Source organism: Pristiophorus japonicus, chromosome 6 (genome assembly GCF_044704955.1).
Source record: "Pristiophorus japonicus isolate sPriJap1 chromosome 6, sPriJap1.hap1, whole genome shotgun sequence".
Classification (NCBI taxonomy): domain Eukaryota; kingdom Metazoa; phylum Chordata; class Chondrichthyes; family Pristiophoridae; genus Pristiophorus; species Pristiophorus japonicus.
The window spans coordinates 172,704,386-172,728,307 of record NC_091982.1 but is presented as its reverse complement, the minus strand read 5'-3'; the positions used below and the strand labels follow the sequence as shown (position 1 = coordinate 172,728,307).

The 23,922-nt window shown below is 40.2% G+C and overlaps 2 protein-coding genes across 2 annotated transcripts in view; one reads left to right on the top strand and one right to left on the bottom strand.

The window, feature by feature from the left end:
• gigyf2 (GRB10 interacting GYF protein 2) overlaps positions 1–23,922 on the top strand; it is a 127,385-nt gene that overhangs the window by 41,844 nt on the left and 61,619 nt on the right. The window contains exons 7-10 of the mRNA XM_070884054.1: positions 4,181–4,221; positions 4,847–4,930; positions 18,779–18,880; positions 23,662–23,879. Of these exons, the coding sequence (XP_070740155.1) occupies positions 4,181–4,221; positions 4,847–4,930; positions 18,779–18,880; positions 23,662–23,879 (445 nt within the window). The remainder of the gene's footprint in view (positions 1–4,180; positions 4,222–4,846; positions 4,931–18,778; positions 18,881–23,661; positions 23,880–23,922) is intronic.
• Positions 6,415–7,950, bottom strand: kcnj13 (potassium inwardly rectifying channel subfamily J member 13). The gene is made up of 2 exons (XM_070882518.1): positions 7,473–7,950; positions 6,415–7,031 (listed from the first exon to the last, which is right to left on the bottom strand). Exons 1-2 carry the CDS (start codon positions 7,948–7,950, stop codon positions 6,415–6,417), a joined length of 1,095 nt encoding a protein of 364 aa, XP_070738619.1.

The window sequence follows — 23,922 nt, the reverse complement described above, 5'->3', positions numbered from 1 at the left end:
GAACTAGACTGTTTGTAATCATGGCATTCTGTTCAACACTGAGCTGAATTTTGGACCAAGTATCCTCTCCATCACAAAGACCGACTTCAGTAACGATAACATTGCTTGTGCCTAACCTCAACCCATCTTCTGCTGAAATCCTCATTTGTGCCTTTGTCACCTCAGATTGTTGTTCCAGTTCTCTCCTGACTAGCCTCCCATCTTCCATCCTCTAAAGCTTCATCTTATCCAAAACTTTGCTGCATCATATCTTGCACTCAGTCGCTTTTGCCCATCACCACTGTGATCTAGGTTGGCCCCTGGTCCCCCAGTGCCTCAAATTTTAAAATGATCATCCTTTTTCTTCAATCCATCTATGACCATGACCCCCTCTATCTCTTTAACTTCCCCAGTCCTATCCACATCCATGCTGAACTCTTAATTCCTCTGATATGGGCCTCTTGTGCACTCCCCCGCCCCGCCCCCCCCCACTACCGTTGCCCCACCATTGGCTATTGTGTATTCAACCATCTAGGTCTTATGCTCTGGAATGCTTTTCCAAACTCCTCTTCTCTTTCAAGACCTCCTTGAAGACTATCTTTGACCAAGGATATGGCAACCCCTCCTAATCTTTCGTCCTTTGGCTTGGTTTTCCTTCTGCCTGTGAAGCATTTTGGAACATTTTTCTAATTTAAAGATGCTATATAAATGCAATTTGTTGTTGCTACTCTCTTGTTTCCTAATGTTTAATATGATTTTGAACTTGCATTATTTTCATTGCAATAGCATACTTACCTAAATAGCAATTTATCACAGCAGATGCAGAAAATAGATGCTCCCCAAAATAGTACTGGAAAACCACATTTTGGTATGTGCGGAGCATCCTTATTTAATCTATTTCTCATATTGCATGCATTCCAATGCGTCCGAATGTGCTGTAGTTATACTTTTAAGTTTACCGTTTGCATCAGTAAGCATTTCCTTCAATAATGGTACCTAAGTGGAATCTGTGCTGCTGATCTACCCAGAGCTCCCAAGCCCAACATCATCGGTTTGTTGGAGCCCTTAATTTAGAATCATAGAACAATACAGCACAGAGGAAGGCCATTTGGCCCATTGTGCCTGTGCCGGCTCTTTGATAGAGCTATCCAATTAGTTCCACTCCCCTGCTCTAAGTCATGATGTAAAGCAAGTACTTCAACTTTTAGTTACATGAAGGTCATATTGTGTACATTACAGCAGTATATATTTGAACTTTATTGGTAGTGATCTTAATTTCTCAGAGGAATTAGGACATTTACTTCAGAACAATCTCTTATCTCTTGTACCCAAGCAGTTAGTGTGGAGTTTTGAGAATAGTTTGCAGTTAATGACCACAAAGTGAAAGGATGACTGTATCTGTTAGCTTGAAGTGCACAATTGGTAATACAGGTTGAATGTCCGAAATTCGGAATGTTATGGAATCCGGACACCGGGCCGATCTGTGGCGGGGTCATGTGGAATCCAGAAAATATTCCGAAATCTGGACATTTAAAAAAAAATCAAATTACCGAGTTGGGCCTAGGGAGGGGGTAAAAACACCCCCCAAAAATTCCCAAAGACAAAAAATAAAAATTCACAAAACCCTCACCTACTAAATCGCTGAAAAAGAATTAAAAAATAAAATCTTTAATTTGCCTTTTTTGCAGGTCTTCAACATAGGTTTTTCCCAGCCGCTGACCCTTGACCTGACACACCTGCTCTGCCGCCAGACTCCCCAGGCCCCCCGCCCCCACCCCGGACTCGCCGCTGAAGTCCCCAGGCGCCCCCCCCCATCCCCGGGACTCACCAGGCCCCCCTTTCCTTACCTCGGCCCAGGCGTTTCCGAATTCGGGACGTCAGAAATACTTGAAATCCGGAAAGGCCTCGGTCCCGAGGTTTCCGGATTTCGGACGCTCTAACTGTATTGTAAAAGGCTGTAATTCTGAATTTGTGAAGTACAGGGTTTTATTTATATTTATTTTAGCAGGATTTGTAATGTTCAAAATACAGCGATGATCATTATGGTGACTAAGTCAAACCTACAGAACCGTGAAATGTTTGTTAACTTTTTTTTTTAAGTGTTCTAATCGGATTATCAGAATAAATTGACATTTTCAAATTAGGTCAAATTGTGCTTCCCAGACTACTTACTCCCCGCAGCTCCAAATGCGCAAACATCCAGAGCTTTGAGCTTGCACCATAGGATCTGTCCAAAGCTTTGAGTCAAAAATTGCTTATTGCAGCACTTCGAGTATCATAGTGTTGCATGACTTTAGATACAGTAGAATTATTTTTAAAATGTGTTTATTCTGTCCAAATTAGTTTAAGATTGATACAGTCTACACATTGTTATTGCAGTAAAATTGAAAGTGAAATGTGGTTTCTTCTGTAAGTCTTACCCATTAAAAGAAAACTCTCCAAATAACTCTCTTCCTTTGACATAACTTAAGTGACAAGCCAGCCCACAAAGTAGATGAGAAGCAGATTACACATACAGCAGATTTATATTAATTTTGATGTGTATATGAGAGTGCATTTTTTTAAGCACGCAGAGAGATGGAAGGAACACATAGTTTACCCACATTCCTTTATAATAAAAAAAAAAGTCATGGTGAGAAAGTAATTTACTTGAAAAATGTGAGAAACTAAGTAGGTAACTGCTTCAACACGACTATGATTGATTTCTCAGTTAATCTTAAAGTTCAATCACGTGTCCGGTAATATTTAGTATTTACTGAAGCTCTTGTGGTTGTGTTTTTGCCACTATTCAGTTCTGTCAGTACCTTGAATTCAGTAATAACATTAAACTTATATTTTTAAAGGTTTATGTTGAACTTGGCTTTAAAGAATTGCTATTGGGAATAGTGAACAGATTTGAAATTTTCCTTTTTAAAGTTATTCAGGAAGGGTTTATTTTAGTTAGTGTTGCACTTACTATTCAATTTTAGCTGAAACTGGAAGTTTTTGTTGCCAAGCTGTAGAAAAGACGAGGTTGCCAGTTCATTTCTAAGTTTCATCCTACAGAGGTATAGAAAAATAATGCAACAATATACAGTCGCTGGATTGTCACATAGCTAGCTGTTCCTTCTAAATGTCTGAACATTTAAAATGGCAATGTAATAGTTCAGGACTGATGCTGACAATGTTGCAATCAATACCTATTTGAGTTTGATGGATTTTTTTTGTACATTGAGAAGTTTGTATTTATATTGCAACACTTATAAATTTGCAGCATTTCATTAAGCACTACACTACACAAGATTGTTTTACACCTGTTTGTCTGCACTGTAATAATGACTACGTTTTTAAAAAAAAAACTTCATTGGCTGCGAAATACTTTGGGACGTCCTGAGGATGTGAGAAGCCTTACATAAATGCACGTTTGTTCTTTCTTAGGTTCCACTCCATTGTTACAAAATTCTACTCTGAAAATGCTGAAAAGCATTTTTATAAAAATATATAAAATTGCTTTAACTCCCAACGTATTGCAGTTTATCTGTATTGCAATACGGGAGGGCTGTTTAAAAGGAGAACAACCAGTGGTAGCATCGAGTTCTATTTACATACTGCACACTAAGAATAAAACAAGTTATATAATCACATTCAGAACATATCCAAACATTAAGAAAAGATGCACATTCATCGCATCAACATTGTCCATCACATAAACAAATTGTAATTACATCACATTTTACGCAGTTGCTTCACATTCTCAGGAAACAATTGAAAAACTTTACAACTTCACTGTTTCTTGTAAATTTTCTTTTCAGCAACCTTATTGATTTGTTATCCATCTGTTGCTTATAAAACAGTATAACTGCTGACTCCCATTAGCAATACCATGGGAGGTACACTAGTAAGTACAGAAAAGCAAAGCTACATATTTTGATTTCAACAGGGACATCAGTAGTAAGTACAATATTATTGATTACAAAAAAAGTTTTCGATTGCAGGAATTGATATTTAGACCCCTCTGATATTCCTTTACATACTACATAGATTTGAGACTCCTCATGGAGCATGCCAAATAAGATTAAAACAAAGTAGTTTTGGTTTAATAAAAACATTTCTTGGATTAGGCCAGATTCCTAAAATGGTTTTAATATTGAGTAGTCTCTTATTGTGCTAGCCATGTGGATCTTAACTAGAAGGAAATTTAAGTTGTTTTTACTTTTAATAGGGGAGAACGACGGTTTGAAAAACCAGGGCGAAAAGAACCAGGTTAGTTCAAGAAATTTTAAATATTAGCTAATTTACTATGTTGAATTTCTCCAAAAGGATGTATGCTGTCCTCATGATTCACTTTGGGGTTTTAAAGTAAGATTCAATGGCTGTAAGATTACTAAGTGAACTGAGGTTTGGAGCAGTATGTCTAGTTTCTGGCACGATGGGAATTTTCCCAATGTAGTATGGGGTATTTGGTGACTGGGGTTGGCATTCTGCTGGAACAGTTTAGGTGGTGCATTACTCTGCACATGGCTTGTGCTTGTACTAGGTGTGAAATGTGGCAAACTGTTCTGTTTTCTGAGTATGCTCTTTGATGACCAGAACATTTCCAATGCAAAAACTTTGCAACATCATGATGCACAGATTATCAGAATTTTCCAGTTTGATACTTTTGAAGCCACTCTTCAAAATATGTCGTGTTTTAAATTTTCTTGCTATTTTTTGCACCAGTTTCCAAACAAACTTCATAAATACTTTCAATACTGCATAGCATTTCAGAAAGAGTCATGCTGTTAACTGTACACATGTCCCATTCATCTTGAAAAGAAGCAACGAGTTACCTTAATTACTTCATTTTCTAGAGTAGCTGGTTAAATTCTGTACACTTTGTTTGTTTAAGGTTTGAGTCATCCCAAGGACCAACATCCCAACCTGGGCGCTCCAAGTGATTTCCTCTCTTCCTCTGGGTTCCTTTTAAAATCAGGTATGCTAGGGGGTCTATCTGTACATTAATGCTATGGATTTCAAAACTAAAGTTTCATCTAAATAACTTAAAACTGATACAGTTCAAGAACTTCTCTTTTTGGGTAAGCTGGAAACTGTCCCCAAGTATTTGTGTCTATAAACTAAGTCTTATGGTGAAGTTCCAAAAACATCACTAGGTTTTAATCAAACTCCTAAGTAATGAGAGCAATATAAGTTTGTTGCATTTGTGGAATACCAATAAGCTTTGAGGAGTAGAGATGCAAGTGAATTGATAGTTTGCATGAATTACAGAAGCAGCCTTTGAAATATGGTAAAATTTTATCCCAATTCCTACCTTTGCAGATGTGTTTGAATGTTTTATGCTCATGGAGAGGGATAATAGTGTTGAGGAACAGAATTGTTTTTCTACTTCTGGTACCCCAGAGTCAACTCTCAAAGCAGGTACACCATGGGCTATATGCAGAGTAAAAAGTAGATGCTACCAGGAAAGGACAGAACATGAAGTTACAGAGATGGTTCCAGTTGATGAACCAATACAGGCCACAAATGGCCTCTGGACTGTCATTTCTGTGATACTGTAAAACTCCTATCCCTCTCCTGCAACCTCAGTAAAATAGTCCCTACTGCACCTGACTCATTTTTCATTTACCACATACTTAAGGCTTCACTGAGCGATATTTCTGTGTTTGTGCTAAATTGTGGGCAGATTTATTATACATTGGGCTCGGAATGGATTAAATGTTAACTGTTTAGCCAGAATATTCAAGGCAAGAGAGTTGTATAATAATTTTTGAATCATTTCTACAATATAATTCAGCCAAACTTCCTATTTTGAAAAGTTGCACAGCGGGGTATTTATTGATAGTCTGTCAATTTTGAATTAAACTTCCATACCAAAGACAAAAATCATCTCAAATAATCAGTAAATTATCATATTTATAACTGATATAGTTTAGGCCCAGGTCTCTGGTGTATTATTGAAGTATGCATGCTTGACCTTTTGCCTTCATATCTTGGGTAAGCTGTGCAATTGCTACAGATGCCTTATTCTGGTGGCAAAAATTGTATACTAAATTGTGCTGTTTTTTCCCCCCTGGTACGGTTAACCTGTATTTGTTAGCTATCTCTTCTCTTATCTCTAGCCTCTCCCCACAGTCCTAACAGGCACACAGACAGGCTGAAGTAATACTAGGTAAAATAAACTGTATGTAAAGGTTGACTATTGCATTTCAAGAGGTTAATTGCATTCTTCATCCTTGGTACCATTTTATGTTTAGCTGGTGATCATATATATTCTTGTCCCACTGTTCATAACTGTCCTTGGAAAGACCCAGATTGTTTTTGTTTTAGAACTGTAGCTTGAGACAGTTGTTTTTGAAAAATGTAATATTTAAACCGTATTCAGTTTGCAGATCTTTTTTCTAACGATGACAACATTGGGCATTCCAGATGGCCTTTACTTTTGACAAAGTTAGTAATTATTCAGACAGCACTATCTCGGAATAATAAAGTATCAGCACGATCACCGTTGATGCTAACAACAAAATCATTCTGCTTTGCATCCTTTGGATTAAATAGCACAGGAAATCCTGGAACAGTCTTGTCAAAGTTCTCCATGGCAATTTTGTAGTACCCTTTGGAATTACAGCTTATCATCGAGGCAAATTGTTGCCTGAGTTTGATTTCTTCAGGAATATATGAGGTTCTCTTTTGGCAAGTCTCTCCCGTACCTTCCTGTTCTGCTGACAGAAAAATTACTATCTCGTAGTAAGGAGGCATTTTTCCTTGAATCAGTGGATAGAGTGGGCTGTATTGATTGATGGTGTGGTAGAACATCAGTGGAAAAACAAGGTATGGACACTCGTTCGAGTTCAAATGGTCAATGCGGAAGTCAATGTTTGTCTGATGAAGATGTTGGTTTTTGTACTCTTGATATAGAATGGCAGTTACTTTAACACGTGTTAATGGACTTTGCCATATGTTGGCTACTCTAAACATCAGGCATGGTTCCCCTTCATGGTGTCCTACAGCAGCAAAGTAACTGAATTTAATTGCAGTCGCTCTAAGCTTTGGTCTGGCAATTTTTGCCACAAAGGCACCTGTAAAAATAAACTGTTATAAGTAAACTTACTGGAAGAATCATTTTCAGTGTTAGATATTAGCATATTTTAGTGTTGAAGGATATTAAACATCATGACCCCAATAATCTATGCTCCATAATTTATAAGCATTCTAATGAATGTCTCATGATACAGTCTCAATATAAAGTGACTATGCTACCAACCCATAGCTTTCAAACTATTTAAAATGAGGGTCAGATATTTAAGGCACTGTAAAGCATCTTTTTTTCATTGTTTAAAGCTGCAATATTCTATTTTATAAGCCCTCAAATGTCCCTGTTCCATATCCACAATTCTTTAAAATAGTTTGGTAGGTGCAGACAATTCAGTTATTCAGACTGCCTCAAGATCTACCAAGTAATTACAATAAAATTCAGGGAAGTATTTCCTTTGAATCCTATTCTTTTAAACAATAATTACCTGTAATTAAAGCTTCCACCATAAGTCCCAGCAACATTTGGACAGCGAGGAGAGCAATGGCAGCTGGGCAATCACCATCAGGGTACATGGTTCCATAGCCAATTGTAAGCTGAGTTTCCAGTGAGAACGAGAAGGCTGCTGTGAAGCTGTCGATGTATTTCACACAGATAGTATGGTTTTCTGGAGGATTGGTATGATCTAGCACATCTAAATCACCATTTGTATATGCCAATAAATACCAGAAGCAGGCAAAGAAGAGCCAGTGAGCAACAAAAGCTCCTGAGAAAGTCAGTAACATCCAGCGCCATCTCATTTCCACCAAGATCGACCAGATATCTTTTAGGTATACGATGCTCCTTCCGGGGAGGGCCTCTATCTTGAGGTTGCTGTGCCCATCCTTAGTGACAATTCTTCTGTACCGCGGGGCTATAAGTGGCGCAGCGTCCTTTTCGTCACTATCGTTGAAAACGATGCCCATTATTTGCTCCCCTGTTGGGTTAGCTGTCGAACATATTGTCAGAATGTTGGGTGTTTGCAACCAGTGGAGGCTTAATTGTCGTCTCATTATCTATATTTGTCTTTTTTAGCAATTAACTCATCATGTTTGTGTTGTGGATTTGCAGGATTACTTATTTACCTATTAACTGATTAAGTAACCTTTAGTCTTTACTATTAAGCAAGCGACTCCATCTTAAAAGATAGATCTTATGCTCTCTCTGTTTCTAATTAAAGCTATGGAAAATTTTCTATCTTCCATGTTGGTTATTTTGATAGGGCAGGGACTTGTGTCTCCCTGGAATTCTCATTGCAATATTTTAAACAGTGCATGTGTAAGAAAGGAAGTTATAGAAAAGTAGTTAATTTTCTACAATGGCGTTTTGATGGGTTTGGGAAGGTACACATCAATACTGTAGTTGTCAGATGTTCAGATTGGGAGTGTAATTTTTCAATGTTTTACTGATCCTTTTTGTATACATAAGTCTCAAATGCACAGTGGAGAGGTGTAACATTAATTCAATGTAAGATATATATGCTATGTCGGGATTTAAGTGAACTGGCACAAATTAAAATTACATACAGGCTAGTCTGCAGCTTGGGTTGCACCCTCCCTTAATTTATGTAGTCTGATTTGAAAAATATTCCTGGGAGTATTTTAATCCAGTGGGAAAAGTAATAAACATGTTCACTTAGCAAAGCATTTTTTTGATTTACAGTTCATTTCCGATGAGAAGGATAAGAACCTGACTGGTGACCATTCCTTAACCTGCTCATCTTGGTTTTATTCACTAAAGTAGCCACAATGGTCAAACTTGCTATTTGCTTTGTGGTTAAGGCCAGATTAATGGTTAATTTCTGAATTACATTTCCCCTGTTGACTTGGTAGAAAATTAGTCTCCCGTATTTGGTTTAAATATCAGTGATTTTTCTTGGGTCTCTAATAATTCAGTTGTGATTTTTATGTCCAGTTTAGTGATGGCGTTAATGCAGATGGTAGTTTAGAGTGCTCCACATGGCTCAAATTAGAGAAAAGCTGCAGGCACAGATGAACTTTTTAATACTAGTTAAAGAACTCAACAGACAGCTCTTTGAGGCAGTCTCGGATCTAAAATTGAATCGTGAATGTATGTGGATTGCCTGCAGCTACGCTGCACTATAAGAAATTGGCAAGATTTGGTGTGAATCTTAATAGAGTTTTTCTTTCGATTTGGAGAAGTCCATGGAAAATCTTTTTTGATTTAGGTTCCTGATTATATCGCAAAGTTTTTAGATTAGCTTAATAAATTTTGCTTCTTCAAAACAGATCTTCTTGGAGTAAAATGATACATTTGCAATTATAAGTTTGTTAGCAACATTTTCATATAGTGTAAAATTGTGACTTGAGTGTTGATTTGTGCAAAACATTAATTCTATTGAAATATTTTGAATACAAACCGGATGTTCAATTGTTTTCCTAAATTAGATTTCCAAGTTTACTTTGTGAACTGCAGGATCCTTGCTTTGAATAGTGATGCACATACAATTCATGTGGCCACTTGATACGCTAAGTGCAGTTTTAGCTGAAGTTACAATCTTTTTTGATTTCCTAGTCGTAAACTGTCAGCTAGTGTACTGATGTAAGTGAATCCAATTGGCTTTAAAGGCATCATTATATTATAACCAATTAAAGTTAGCTAGTATGTAGTAAATGATCTTGCTGGGATTTTGAATATGGGTGAAAGATGACTATTTCAAGATTAAAAACTGTAAACTTTTCCTACACTAAATTACAGTCGGTAACTTGTTTTAAAAGTTACTTAAAAATGGAACTTAGAATGTTACACAAAATACAAACTGAAATGTTATTCAGCTTTAAATATGAATTCTTGATGCTTAAATTTACATTTAAAGTTTATAAATTGCATTAAATTTTTAAACTGAAGTTATAAAGCCTCAATAATTATTTTATAAACATGGTATCTTAAAGTAAGTGATGTGTGCATACACGCAAATGATTAAGTCTGTTAGGATGTGCCATGCAGTCTAAAATGAGGTATACTTCAATAAATAAAATTTTATAGTATCACTTACCAGAATATGGACGTTTTACAGGTTTCTTCTTGCTGTGTGTAAATTTGGATTGCTGCTTTGCAGATGAGTACGAATATGTTTATTGCAGTGGACACTGAAGATAAGGCTGTGTGTACACTCGTGATAATTATAGAGTTGCACGGGTTAGTAATGTGGGTATGTACAATATGATCTGTTGCTTCCTTTTAGGACTAATAATGTTGGTCATTTTGCCTACAGGTGGCCAATTAAAAGGCCTCAAATAGAGAGACTTGTCAGGTTTTATTTGTGATGTTGGGTAGCTCATGTAAATGTTCATTCGAGAATTACTTCAAACTTTCACCCCCACCCCCACCAAGAGATGCAGTATCCTGATTACTTTTGGTAAAATGTGTTCCCATCAGAGATCTTTTCCGGCTTTTGTTAGAATTTATTATAATACTCTCGGCTCATTGAATAATGTGGGTAAGTGGAATGTATCTGCATGGCTTCAGTTAAAGAAAAATGCTTGATACGATTTAATGGGTTGTGGCGTACAGCTTCTCACAAGGCACTGAACAAAGGGACATTGTCAAACTTCATTTCCCCCTCCCTTCCTTGTTATTGAACCGTGCCTCCTGATTGCAATTGTGAAGGAATATTGATAGCTGTCAAGAAATTGGAAGCTTGAATTGCTCTGTTCCACTAATTGAAATGGATGTTTTGTATAAATGGTCAGTAAAGGGAGGGAAAGGAATGCAAATGCAAGAAATAAGCTATATGGGTATCTCTATAACCATTGTTAAATCAAACAGTTAAAATATTAAAATGTGAGTGTAGAATATTGTATAATTTACAATAGTCAGTTGTACTCCTCTCAGCTTTTAATTGGATCTAATCTCAGTTGTGATTGGACCAGAGTTGCAGCAATTATCTTAACGAAGTTGCCTTGTTGTCTGGTCATAACATCCCATGGGCTATGTCACTGGAGATGGATTAGTAACCTTTCATGCCTGTATGTACTATTAAGATACAGGAAGGCTGTGCAGTTGGGTTTTTTCCTGGTCTGAAAATTCTGAAGCTGTATTGGTGCTTTAGCTGCAGGGAACCAGAGCTTTTGAAGCACTATTTGGTGGGAACAGTGAAGTTTCAGGTGTAACATGATAGATGGTACCTGCTCACTTAATACTGAAAAATCCAATTTGCAGAATGGTAGAAAAGTCGACATTCACACAGTGTGGTGGTATATTTCCTGAATTTAACATTTTTAAAAAAAGCCTTGCATTTATATAGCACCTTTCATGGCCTCCAAATGCCCCATAGTGCTTTACAGCCAATAAATAACTTTTGAAGTGTAATCACTGTTTTAATGCAAGAACCACGATGGTCAATTTGTGCATAGCAAGCTCCCACAAACAGCAATGAAATAAATGACTAGATAATCTGTATTTTTTTATACATGTAGAGAGCAAAAAGAGCACTGGTACTAAGTCTGACTACTTTTATCTTCATGAAGCTTAGCTGCTGCTGATATTAGACTACCTGGTCAATAGTTACCTAGTTTATTCCTTGCCCAAACAGGAATGCTACATTGGCAACTTTCCAGTCCTCTGGCACAACTTCCATATCCAAGGGCGTTAGATTATGATCAGAACCTCTGCTATTTCCTCTGACTTCCTTCAACATTTCAGGATTCATGCCTTCAGGGTCCGGTGCCTTTTCCATTTTGAGTTCCACCAATTTTTGACGTACTACTTCTTTATCTATATTTATCCTCTATCTAATTGTTCACATTCCCCGTGTATCCTTTCATTCCCATTATCACATTCTTGGTAGCCGCTGATTTTTTTTTTTCCATTGAAGTCAGTGGAAAGGAAAATCTGGCAGGGTGTATAACGGGCACCTGATCTGTAACACCGTGAGTTTACCTCAATGTTGGAAATAAAAACCTATTCCATGGACTTGGTGGCAATGTCTGTGAAAACTGAGGCAAATAACTCCTTTAGTATTGTACAGTGATGGTGTTAGTTGAAATATGTTACTAGTGAAGGAGTCACAGGACCTTGTTGGCTGTTCAAAAGCTATACAAAGTTGAAAAGTTAGATTAGCAAGGACATGGTTTAGCCTTGTAAGTAGCCTGTACTTGTGGCAATAACCTTAATTGATAGTGCAGGACACATGGGGTAGATTTTAACTTTCACCGTCAAGTGGAAAACTGGCATTAGCTGCCGTTGGAGAGAGACTGCTGATTTTTTTCCATTGAAGTCAGTGGAAAGAACAATCTGGCACGGTGTATAACGGGCAGCAGATCTGCCTGTTATACACCGTATTGGAAATAAAAATCTACTCCATGGACTTGGTGGCAATGCCTCAGAAAGAACATCTGCTTTGTTGATCTTGGAAATTCCCCATCGGAACAGTTCCAGTATTTCTCTCAAGTCCACAATTTCCCTGCTTTACGTGGTCATAGCAAAAACACAGGAGGACTACGCAAGGGTGATTCTCATAGCATAGTGGTCCTACTAAACTCTAGACCACCTGGCCCTGCTTTTTTTTCTCCTTGTCCTGTCATAATGAATCTGTTGAGCCAGAAGCTGTGATTAAAATTGCAAGGTAAGACTTGTGCTGTGTAAAACATAATATCTTGCAGTTCTCCCACTTGGAGACTATACAATTATGAACTGAAAGACTCTTTTCCTGGGTGTAAAGATTAAAGACTTGGCTGGCCAATAGACCAGCTGAGACTGATGAAAGCAAAGACTTCAGGAACTCTAACTTACCCTTTTGTTTTGTGTGACTGGCATATTGAGTTATTCAATTTCTAATAAATAACTTTCATATTTGGTACCTGCATGTTTGATGGATTTTTTGGCAACATTTGGGTCCAGTACATGAGCTAACTTGCATCACAGCTTTGCACAATATCTGCAATAAGGCACAGGAAGATTTGAGGGGGGAAAACAAAGCTGTTTAAATAGCCAATGATTCTCATGATCCTAACTTGCTTAGATAAGATAAATCGGCAAAGTATGTACCTTCATTCAAAAAATATTCATTCAAAAAATGTTCATTGCTACACCCAAAGTTGAGTAATATGATTTAAGCAGAAAGCTGCTATAACAAATAATCTAGTTTTGCTTTTTTTTGTATGCAAAAATGCTATAAAATCGAGGTTACAATTGCTTTGTGTGTTCAACCAAAACATAAGCACTTGCTTGAAGGAAGCATTGTACACAAGCCTATACTAAGACTGTAAAATGTTGTTTGTTTTTCCGTATAAGCATTTACTGATAATTTGGGTTCTTGACCCTAGCACTTTAGTCCTAATAACAGTCTATTGGTAAGCATTCTGGGTATTCTCGCTCGTATTGATTGCTACATACATTGTAAGAGTGCACTTTAACCTCTAATTTAAGAATAACAAGCAGCATTCTGTTCAACTTTTCTTTGAATGCAGTGGATTGGATTAATACAATGTGCCAGAATTTGCTGTAGCAGGGCATCTAACAATGTCTGCCGTTAGTTAGACCACCTCCTACAGCCTGAATTCAGCTCAAACTTTTTGCCCACGAAGTTGCTGAAAGTGCGAACTGATAACGGTTCAGTGAGAGAAATAGGACATCTGGGATCTGAGTGAACTGGGAAACCAACAGGGTATCTCCTTAACCAATCCGATTTAAGGATTGGGAAATAAACACAGGAAGGACTGAGAAAGGGGGTGAATTTAAGGTCAAATTGGGTACAGAGAGCAAAATAGAGAGGGGGAAAGAAAGATTGAATGAGAGAAAAAAAAGACACAAAAGGTAGAATAAAAAAAGTAAAATTTAAAATTTGACATTTTTAAAATCTCTCCGAAAAAGTCAAAACCTGAAGGTATGAGAATCCACACTTGTAATAGTTAATTTGCGGTACCAGGGAGGTTGATTGGCAGTAATTAACACTTCATCATCAATTAACACTTATAAAGTTGTTAAAAGGGTACTTATGCTTGTAATGACGACTTGACTTTCTGTGGCAAGATTAATGGGCAAGTTCTTAAAAAAAAAACAGGCAGGCTAAGGACGCGATGCCATTTCCGCAAAGCTAATGATGGACTGCAACTTTTGGAAATTGACATTTAACTGCGTATCTGCTCCTGGTCTGAAGTTACTGTACCTACCATTGATAGCAAATTCTGGCTGTGTGCACGCGTGTAGGTGGGTGTTATTTTTCCTTTGGCATTTCTTCAGAACATAGAATGTTCAGAGGAAATAAGACCATTTAGTTCGCATACCATCCTTGTAGTCTTATGATGCTATATTAATGGAGTTGTTGGCCAATCATGGCAGTCAATCTCTCCATTAGTCTCAACAAACCCAGACATGATGTGAGGAAAATCCCAGTGGCGGAGAACTTTTGAAGCCATAGGTCCTAAGTCACCAAGCGCACCACACTTGCCACATGTCATGTCTCAAATTACTCACATACTGTATCCCAAAATGTTATTTTCTGAAATAAATCTTACTAATTTTCAGTTCATTCAATCAATCAGTCAATCAATACTAACTGTTTCCACTGTATCCAATCTGTTCCATAGATTGACTACTCACTTACTGAAGTACTGTTTACACAGATTAGTTTTGAATTCAAGTGCTGGCTGTGCTCTCCGGTTCTACTGTTCTGGACCAGGTGAAATAACTTGTCATGGTTTACATTATCTAGTCCCTTTAGAATTCTAAAAACAGCAATAAATCACCTTTTCAGCCTTCTCTCTTCCATTGAGAACATGCCCAATTAACATCATCTCTCAAAACACAATCCCTTCATCCCATTAATCATTCTGGTTGCTATCTTCTGTATCCTTTCAATAGCTGTAATATCTTTTTTGTACTGTGGCGACCAGAAACTGTACACAGTATTTTAAATGTGTTTGAGGCACTATGGGTAAAATTGGTAAATCTTGAGAAAATTGTGTGTTCATGGATGCTAAACTAGGATTGATCTGGTCTCCATTTCTGGCCTCTGGCGGGGGTGGGGGCGGAGGGGGTGGACGGGACATAAGAACATAAGAAATAGGGGCAGGAGTAGGCCATTTGTTCCCTCAAGCCTGCTCCACTATTCAGTAAGATCATGGCTGATCTGATCATGGACTCAGCTCCACTTCCCTGCTCGCTCCCCATAACCCTTTATTCCCTTATTGCTCAAAAATCTGTCTATCTCTGCCTTAAATATATTCAATGAACCAGCCTCCACAGCTCTCTGGGGCATAGAATTCCATAGATTTACAACCCTCAGAGAAGAAATTTCTCCTCATCACAGTTTTAAATGGGTGGCCCCTTATTCTGAGACTATGTCTTCTAGTTTTAGTTTCCCCTATGAGTGGAAATATCCTCTCTGCATCCACCTTGTCGAGTCCCCTCATAGGGCCCAAGTTTCCACATGATTTGCGCCTGATTTTTAGGAGCAACTGGTGGAGAACGGACTATCTTAGAAATCGCAATTCTCCACATTTTTTTTTCTGCAGTTCTAGTCAGGTAGAACAGTTCTACTTTAGAACAGAATTTTTTCTTCAAAAGGGGGCGTGTCCGGCCACTGACGCCTGATTTCAAAGTTTCCACAGTGAAAACGTACTCCAAACTAAAGTAGAATGGAGCAAGTGAAGATTTTTGTAGAACTGAAAAAACCTGTTCTACACATTAAAAAATCAGGCGCAGATTACAAATTAGGCGTCCAGAACGAGGGGGGGGGGGGGGGGGTGGAGAAGGGAAGTCATTAAATTCTACAATCAATCCTTATTTATACTTCTACAAGTATTATACAAATAAATCCAACCTGAATAAACATTTATAAGCAAAGAAAAGATTAAATAAACCATCTTCCTACCTGTGTGAAAGTGCTTCAGCCATCGTTCGAAGGAAACCGCTGTTTGTTGCCGCGCAGGGGAGGGAGGGGAAGGAGAGGAAGGAGACAGCGGCTTGTTGCCGCGCAGGGGAGGGAGGGGAAGGAGACAGCGGCTTGTTGCCGTGGAGGGGGGGGATGGTGACAGCAGCTTGTTGTCGTGGAGGGAGGGGAGGGAGGGGAAGGAGACAGCGGCTTGTTGCTGTGCAGGTGAGGAAGGGGAAGGAGACAGCGGCTTGTTGCCGTGGAGGGAGGGGGAGGAGACAGCGGCTTGTTGCCGGGGAGGGAGGGGAAGGAGACAGCGGCTTGTTGCTGCGCAGGGGAGGGAAGGGAAGGAGACAGCGGCTTGTTGTCGTGGAGGGAGGGGAGGGAGGGGAAGGAGACAGCGGCTTGTTGCCGCGCAGGGGAGGGAGGGGAAGGAGACAGCGGCTTGTTGCCGTGGAGGGAGGGGAAGGAGACAGCGGCTTCTTGCTGCGCAGGGGAGGGAGGGGAAGGAGACAGCGGCTTGTTGCCGCGCAGGGGAGGGAGGGGAAGGAGACAGCGGCTTGTTGCCGCGGAGGGGAGGGAGGGGAAGGAGACAGTGAGAAGGGAAGCCTCAATGCTGATGTGGTTTTATTAAAAAATGTTCAAAAATTAAACAGCTACAAAGAACTACAAAAATGGCTGAGTGCCAATGTTTTCTTCACACTGAGCATGCGCGAACGCTCCAACGCGCACGCGCAGCGTTGCCGGCAGGAAAAAACTAATTTAAATAGTACCCGCCCCCTCCCACTTACAAAATTGGCGCTAGTGTAGGCTCCGCCCCCCTGGGCGCCGTGCCAAACAGACAAGGAGGTGCAAAGTGCTCGAGAATAGCGTTTTTTTTTTCTGGTGCCGTTTTAGGCGCAAAAAACAGGCGCCCAGCTCGGAGGGGCGCCCGTTTTTTATCCTGTGGAAACTTGGGCCTTATATGTTTCAGTAAGATCACCTCTCATTCTTCTGAGCTCCAATGGGCTCAACCTAACTTCATAAATCAACCCTCTTGCCTCCAGAATCAACCTAGTGAACCTTCTCTGAACAACCTCCAATACAAGCATATCCTTCCTTAGATACGGAGACCAAGACTGTATGCAGTACTCTAGGTGTGGCCTCACCAATACCCTGTACAGTTGTAGCAGGACGTATCTGCTTTTATACTCTTATCCCCCTTGAAATAAAGGTCAACATTCCATTTGCCTTCGTGATTACTTGCTGTATCTGCATACTAACTTTTTGTGTGTCATGCACAAGGGCCCCCAGGTCCCTCTGTACTGCAGCACTTTGCAATTTTTCTCCATTTAAATTATTTGCTTTTCTATTATTTCTACCAAAGTGGATAACCTCACATTTTCCCACATTATACTCCTATCTGCCAAATTTTTGCCCACTCACTTAACCTGTATATATCCCTTTGTAGATTATTTGTGTGCTCAAAATTTGCTTTCCCACCTATCTTTGTAATATCAGCAAACTTGACTACATTACACTCTGTCCCTTCATCCAAGTCATTAATATAAATTCTAAATAGTTGAGGACCCAGCACTGATTTCTGCAGCACCCCACTAGTCACTGCCAACCGGAAATGACCCATTTATCCCAACTCTGTTTTCTGTTAGTTAGCCAATCCTCTATCCACGCTAATACATTACCCCCAACCCAATGAGCTTTTATCTTGTGCAGTAACCTCTTATGTGGCACTTTATCGAATGGCTTCTGGAAATCAAATACACCACAGCCACTGGTTTCCCCCTTTTTCCACCCTGCTCGTTACATCCTCAAAAGAACTCCAGTAAATTTGTCAAACATGATTTCCCTTTCATAAAATCATGCTGACTGCTTGATTGAATCATGTTTTTCCAAATGTCCTATTACTGCTTCCTTAATAATGGACTCCAACATTTTCCCAACGACAGATGTTAGGCTAACTGGTCTATAGTTTCCTGCTTTTTTTCTGCCTCCTTTTTTAAAATAGGGATGTTACATTTACGGTTTTCCAATCTGCTGGGACTGCACCAGAAGCCAGGGAATTTTGATAGAATACAACCAATGCATCCACTATCTCTGCAGCCACTTATTTTAAGACCCTAGGATGTAAGTCATCAGGTCCAGGAATTTGTCCTCTAGTCCCATTATTTTACCAAGTACTACTTCATTAGTGATTGTATTAAGTTCCTTCCTCGCTATAGTCCCTTGATTATCCACTATTGGGATGTTTTTAGTGTCTTCTACCATGAAGACCGATACAAAATATTTGTTCAACGTCTCCGCCATTTCCCTGTTCTCCATTATTAATTCCCCAGTCTCATCCTCTAGGGGAACAACATTTACTTTAGCCACTCTTCCTTTCAATGTACCTGTAGAAACTCTTACAATCTTTTTATATTTCGTGTTCGTTTACTTTCATAATCTTATCTTCCCTCTCATTTTTTTAGTCTATCTTTGCATGACATGAACAACCCACCCTCATAAAATGTTGATGGTGCAATCAAAACCGTGCTGACAAGTGAAAATGAGCATAAAGTTACGACTCCTGTCTCATCTCTGTACTCCGTTGTCTGTATGACAACTGAGACTTTAAGATGTGTTATCCTGTTACATTATGGACACTGAACTTTGTCTACTGTACATTATGAATGCCAAAATATTGTAACTGGGGGACAGTATTTGTTGCTGAATTACCCGTTAATCATTGCTTTGTTAAACTTGTATTAATCACACCTATCCTAATTCAATTTGGACATCCTCCAATATTAATGACATGGGCACTACAGCCATGCACATCGTCGGCCAGCTCCCATCAGCATAGAGGATCCCACCTAAATAAAATCCATTCAAGTTTTGCATTTATATAGGCTCTCTAAAGAACTTATTTTTCTTGTATCTAGGGAGACCAACCTTTGAAGAAATGGGATCGTCATCAACAAGAAAGCATGAATTCACACGTTCAGAGAGTGAGAACTGGCGGGTCTGTAGAGATGAACAGAACGGTGAGGATGACGATGGAGGTTGGCGTTTAGCAGGGCCTCGTCGAGAAGGTGATAGGTGGCAACCTCACAGCCCAGGTGTGAGAGCTGAATAAGTTTCTTGGCCTGCTAATCTGTCACGCTGTATGCAAAATGTAGATGATGAACAGTGGGATTCTAACTTCGTTCCAGTGGGGGTGGGGGATTTAGGGGTGAAATGGCAGCACTGAAGAAACCAATAACTTAACATTTTAAAATGATCAACACACACTTTAAGGCTTTTAAAACAACAACTTGAATAGTAAAGGTGGTATGTCAGGTTACAAGGCTACTTTATAATTTAAAAGTGCTGAATGATGCAAATGAGAAACTTAATTGATAGTATTTGGGGGAAACCAACTTGAAAAAACTAGATTATCCAAATTATATAATGTATATACTACGCCAAAGTCAAATTTGCTAGTCTTTTACAATCAGATTATTCCATGTAAAATACTGTTTTCTAATCTTTGAAAGGAAGTTACTGGACTATTCTAATTTCTGGACCATCCAAGGACTTGAGCACAAAAAATCTAGGCTGACACTCCAGTGCATTGTTAAGGGAGCACTGCACTGTCTTGAGGTGCCATCTGTTGGATGAGACGTTAAACCGAGGCCCCGTCTGCACTCTCAGGTGGACGTAAAAGATCCCATCACACTGTTTTGAAGAAGAGCAGTGGAGTTGTCCCCAGTGTCCTGGCCAATATTTATCCCTCAATCAACATACAAAAAACAGATTATCTGGTCATTATCACATTGCTGTTTGCGGGAGCTAGCTTGTGCGCAAATTGGCTGCCGCGCTTTCCATACTACAACAGTGACTACACTTTATTATTTTTTTTTAAAAGTACTTCATTGGCTGCAAAGCGTTTTGAGATGTCTGGTGGTTGTGAAAGGCGCTATATAAATCCACGTCTTTTTGATGTTTAGTCTTAATGCGAATGCGGCAACTCCAGATTAAGATACCACTGAGTGAACTGCAACACTTCTTTGGAATTGCACTTGTCGGTGGTGCTGTGATGTCGCATGGCAGGTTAGCCGCAATGGAGCTGAGGAAATGTTACGTGATGTTCTGTAGTGTTTAAACTATAGTTTTAATTCTACATACTATTACTAAACTTTGACCTCTTGATAGCTCTGCACCGATTCCTTTGCTTTACTAAAAGGTTTAGTGTCTGGCGTGATTATGTTTCAAGATCCTGCGGTCTATTTTCAGTTGGCTGCAAAGCTATGAAAGCATTGGCCCACTTGCTGAGCAGGGGTGGGAACTCGGCTATAGCACAACTTGCAGAAAACCAAAGGAAACAGACGACTTTTGCCCGCATGAATTGGTGGTAGGGAGCACCATTTAGCTGAGTTATGGACCAAGGGGTGTCACTCCAGCTTTGGGATCGGTATGCTATTTTAGCTTTCACGGCTGAGAAATATCAGTGTCAGGTTGAATATTGAGTTTTTGCTGTATCATTGGCCGCAGCAATGGGTAACTAATCGCTGAGATTATTTACTGCCTTTTTACAGGTCCACAGTGTTTTCTGGCCCTCTTCTCATCTCCCTTCCACCCCAACCAAAGATGAGATGTTGCTCATGACATCTCTTCCCTCCCCCCACATCAATCCTGTTGCCCATCTTCTGCCTCCTTTTTTTTTCTTATTTATTCGTTCCTGGGATGTGGGCATCGCTGGCAAGGCCAGCATTTATTGCCCATTCCTAATTGCCCTTGAGAAGGTGGTGGTGAGCTGCCGCCTTGTCCGTGCGGTGAAGGTGCTCCCACAGTGCTGTTCGCGAGAGGATTCCAGGATTTTGGCCCAACCACGATGAAGGAACGACAATATATTTCCTAGTCAGGATGGTGTGTAACTTGGAGGGGAACTTGCAAGTGATGGTGTTCACATTACCCTTTACCTTCTAGGTGATAGAGGCTGTGGGTTTAGGAGATGCTGTTAAAGAAGCCTTGGCGAGTTGCTGCAGTGCATCTTGAAGCGGCGGTACGCCAGTGGTGGAGGGAGTGAATGTTTAAGGTGGTGCATGGGGTGCCAATCAAGTTGGGCTGCTTTGTCCTGCTTTGTCAAGCTGATTGAGTGTTGTTGGAGTTGTACTCATCCAAGCAAATAGAGAATATTCCATTGCACTCCTGAATTGTGCCTTGTAGATGGTGGAAAGGCTTTAGGGAGTCAGGAGGTGAAACACTTGTGCAGAATACCCAGCCTCTGACCTGCTCTTGTAGCCACAGTATTTATGTGGCTGGTCTAGTTAAGTTTCTGATCAATGGTGAACCCCAGGATGTTGATGGTGTGGGATTTGGCGATTGTATGTCATGGGGCGGTGGTTAGACTCTTTATTGTTGGAGATAGTCAGTGCCTGGCACTTGTGTGGCACAAATGTTACTTGACACTCATCAGCCCAAGCCTGACTGTTGTCCAGGTCTTGCTGCATGCAGTCATGGACTGCTTCATTATCTGGGGAGTTGCGAATGGAACTGAACACTGTGCAATCATCACCGAACATCCCCACTTCTGACCTTATGATGGAGGGAAGGTCATTGATGAAACAGCTGAAGATAGTTGGACCTAAGAGGCTGCTCTGCGGAACCCCTGCAGCAAGGTCCTGAGATTGTGATGATTGATCTCCAACAACCACAGCCATCTTTGTTCTAAGTATGACTCCAGCCACTGGAGAGTCTTCCCCCTCATTCCCATTGACTTCAATTTTACTAGGGCTCCTTGATGCCATGATGTCAAGGGCAGTCACTCTCGCATCGCCTTTGGAATTCAGCTCTTTTGTCCATGTTTGAACCAAATGTGTAATGGGGTCGGGAGCCGAGTGGTTCTGGCGGAACCCAAACTGAGCATTGGTGAGCAGGTCACTGATTGTCACTTGATAGCTTTGTCGCGATACCTTCCATCACTTTGCTGATGATTGAGAGTAGACTGATGGGGTGGTAATTGGCTGGATTGGACTTGTCCTGCTTTTTGTGGACAGGGACACATCCCTGGACAGTTTTTCACATTGGGTATATGCCAGTATTTTGGCTGTACTGGAACAGCAGGGCGAGAGGCGCGGCTAGTTTTGGAGCACAAGTCTTCAGCACGACAGCCGGGATGTTGTCAGGGCCCATAGCCTTTTCTGTATCCAGTGCGCTCAGACGTTTCTTGATATCACGTGGCGTGAATCGAATTGGCTGAAGACTGGCTTCTGTGATGGTGTGGACGTCAGTAGGAAGCCAATGTGGATGATTCACTCGGTACTTCTGGCTGAAGATGGTTGCAACCACTTCAGCCTTTTCTTTTGCTCTCGATTGCTGGGCTCTGCCATCATTGAGCATAGGCATATTCATGGAGCCGCCTCCTCCTGTTAATTGTCCCCACCATTCATGACTGAATGTGGCTGGATTGCAGAGCTTTGATTGTGGGATTGCTTAGCTCTGTCTCGAGCATGCTGCTTTTGCTGTTTAGCATGCGTGGCCTCCTGTGTTGCAGCTTCCCCAGGTTGACACCTCATTTTTAGGTATGCATGGTGCTGCTCCTTGCATGCTCTTTTGCACTCCTCATTGAAGCAGGGTTGTTCCCCTGTCGTGATGGTAATGGTAGAGTGAGGGATATGTCATGCTATGAGGTTACAGATTGTGGTGGAGTGCAATTTTGCTGCTGCTGATGGCCCACAGTGCGTCATGGATGCCCAGTTTTGAGTTGCTGGATCTGTTCTGAATCTATCCTATTTAGCACAGTGGTAGTGCCACACAACACGATGGAGGTTGTCCTCAGTGTGAAGACAGGACTTTATCTCCAAGGACTGTGCGGAGTTACTGCTACCAATGTTGTCATGGCCCGATGCATCTGCGACAGGTAGATTGGTGAGGACAAGGTCAAATAGGTTTTTCCCTCGTGTTGGTTCTCCCACTATCTGCCGCAGGCCCAGTCTCGCAACTAGCTTCCTTAGCCCTCTACCACCTCGGTCCATTTATCCTCCCAATTCTGCTTGACTTGAATACTGCACCTGGTACCTCATGTCCAATGCTACTGGAGATTGACTAATAGAATAATCATGGACTGAATTTATCACACGATGATCTACATATTGCATAACTTATTTCTAGATGTCTGGTGTAAATTGATCATTTTAAGGAGAGAAATGTCAGCGAAACTCCAGGGTGAACTTAATGAACACCAGAGACCCAGAAAGATTAAAAAACTGGCAACTATATTTATTTGGAGCATAAAACAACTTGTTTCCATGGGTTGCATTTATAATTGGGTATTAAGGTAGGAAATATGAGGATAAATAGAAGTCTTGCCATCCGGGCAACTTTTATTTATAAATGTATGAATATGTTCAAGCAGAGAAATGGATAAAGCATTGGCAATTACAATTACCATATCATTTGAATCTTATTTTCAAACATATGAAGTTGCTATTGTCAATGAATAAGCCTTGGCAGTGAGTGCCAGCAGGTTATTACACTATGGGACACACCACAGTTGAGTTTGATTGTCATGCGTACATGCATTTTCAGCAAGAGTTACTGAGTCATTGTCAGAAATGGGAGCTCAAGCCAATTTCCCCATTCCTAATGGGGTTACTGAGGCTGATTATGCCACTGCACCTACCCTGTTGAGATCATCAAGTTCAGCATGTAATGGGCATTGAACCTGGGACTTATTTTGGTCTGTGCTTGATGCCCCTTGTTATTAATAGCATTGTTGGTTTTGAGAAATTACATGATTTTAGCATCACTTTGTGTTTAAACTTTCGCTGAACTTTTTAAACAGGTGGGCCTTGTTCTGCTGGTTGGCGGGAAGCCATGGAGCGCAGGAGACGGTTTGAATTTGATTACAGAGATCGAGATGATGAACGGGGGTACAGACGAGTGCGCTCTGGTAGCGGTAGTATGGATGACGAAAAGGACAGCTTGCCAGAATGGTGTCTAGAGGATGCAGAGGAAGAGATGGGAACGTTTGATTCTTCTGGAGCATTTATGTCCTTAAAGGTGGGGTATTTCTAATTTCTTAGATCTCCTAATTTGTGTAAGT

Coding starts and splice junctions, on each gene's coding strand:
- kcnj13 (XM_070882518.1), bottom strand. CDS start 7,950: ATGGGCATCGTTTTCAACGATAGTGACGAAAAGGACGCTGCGCCACTT. Junction 7,032..7,472: donor GGTGGAAGCTTTAATTACAG/GTAATTATTGTT, acceptor TTATTTTTACAG/GTGCCTTTGTGGCAAAAATT.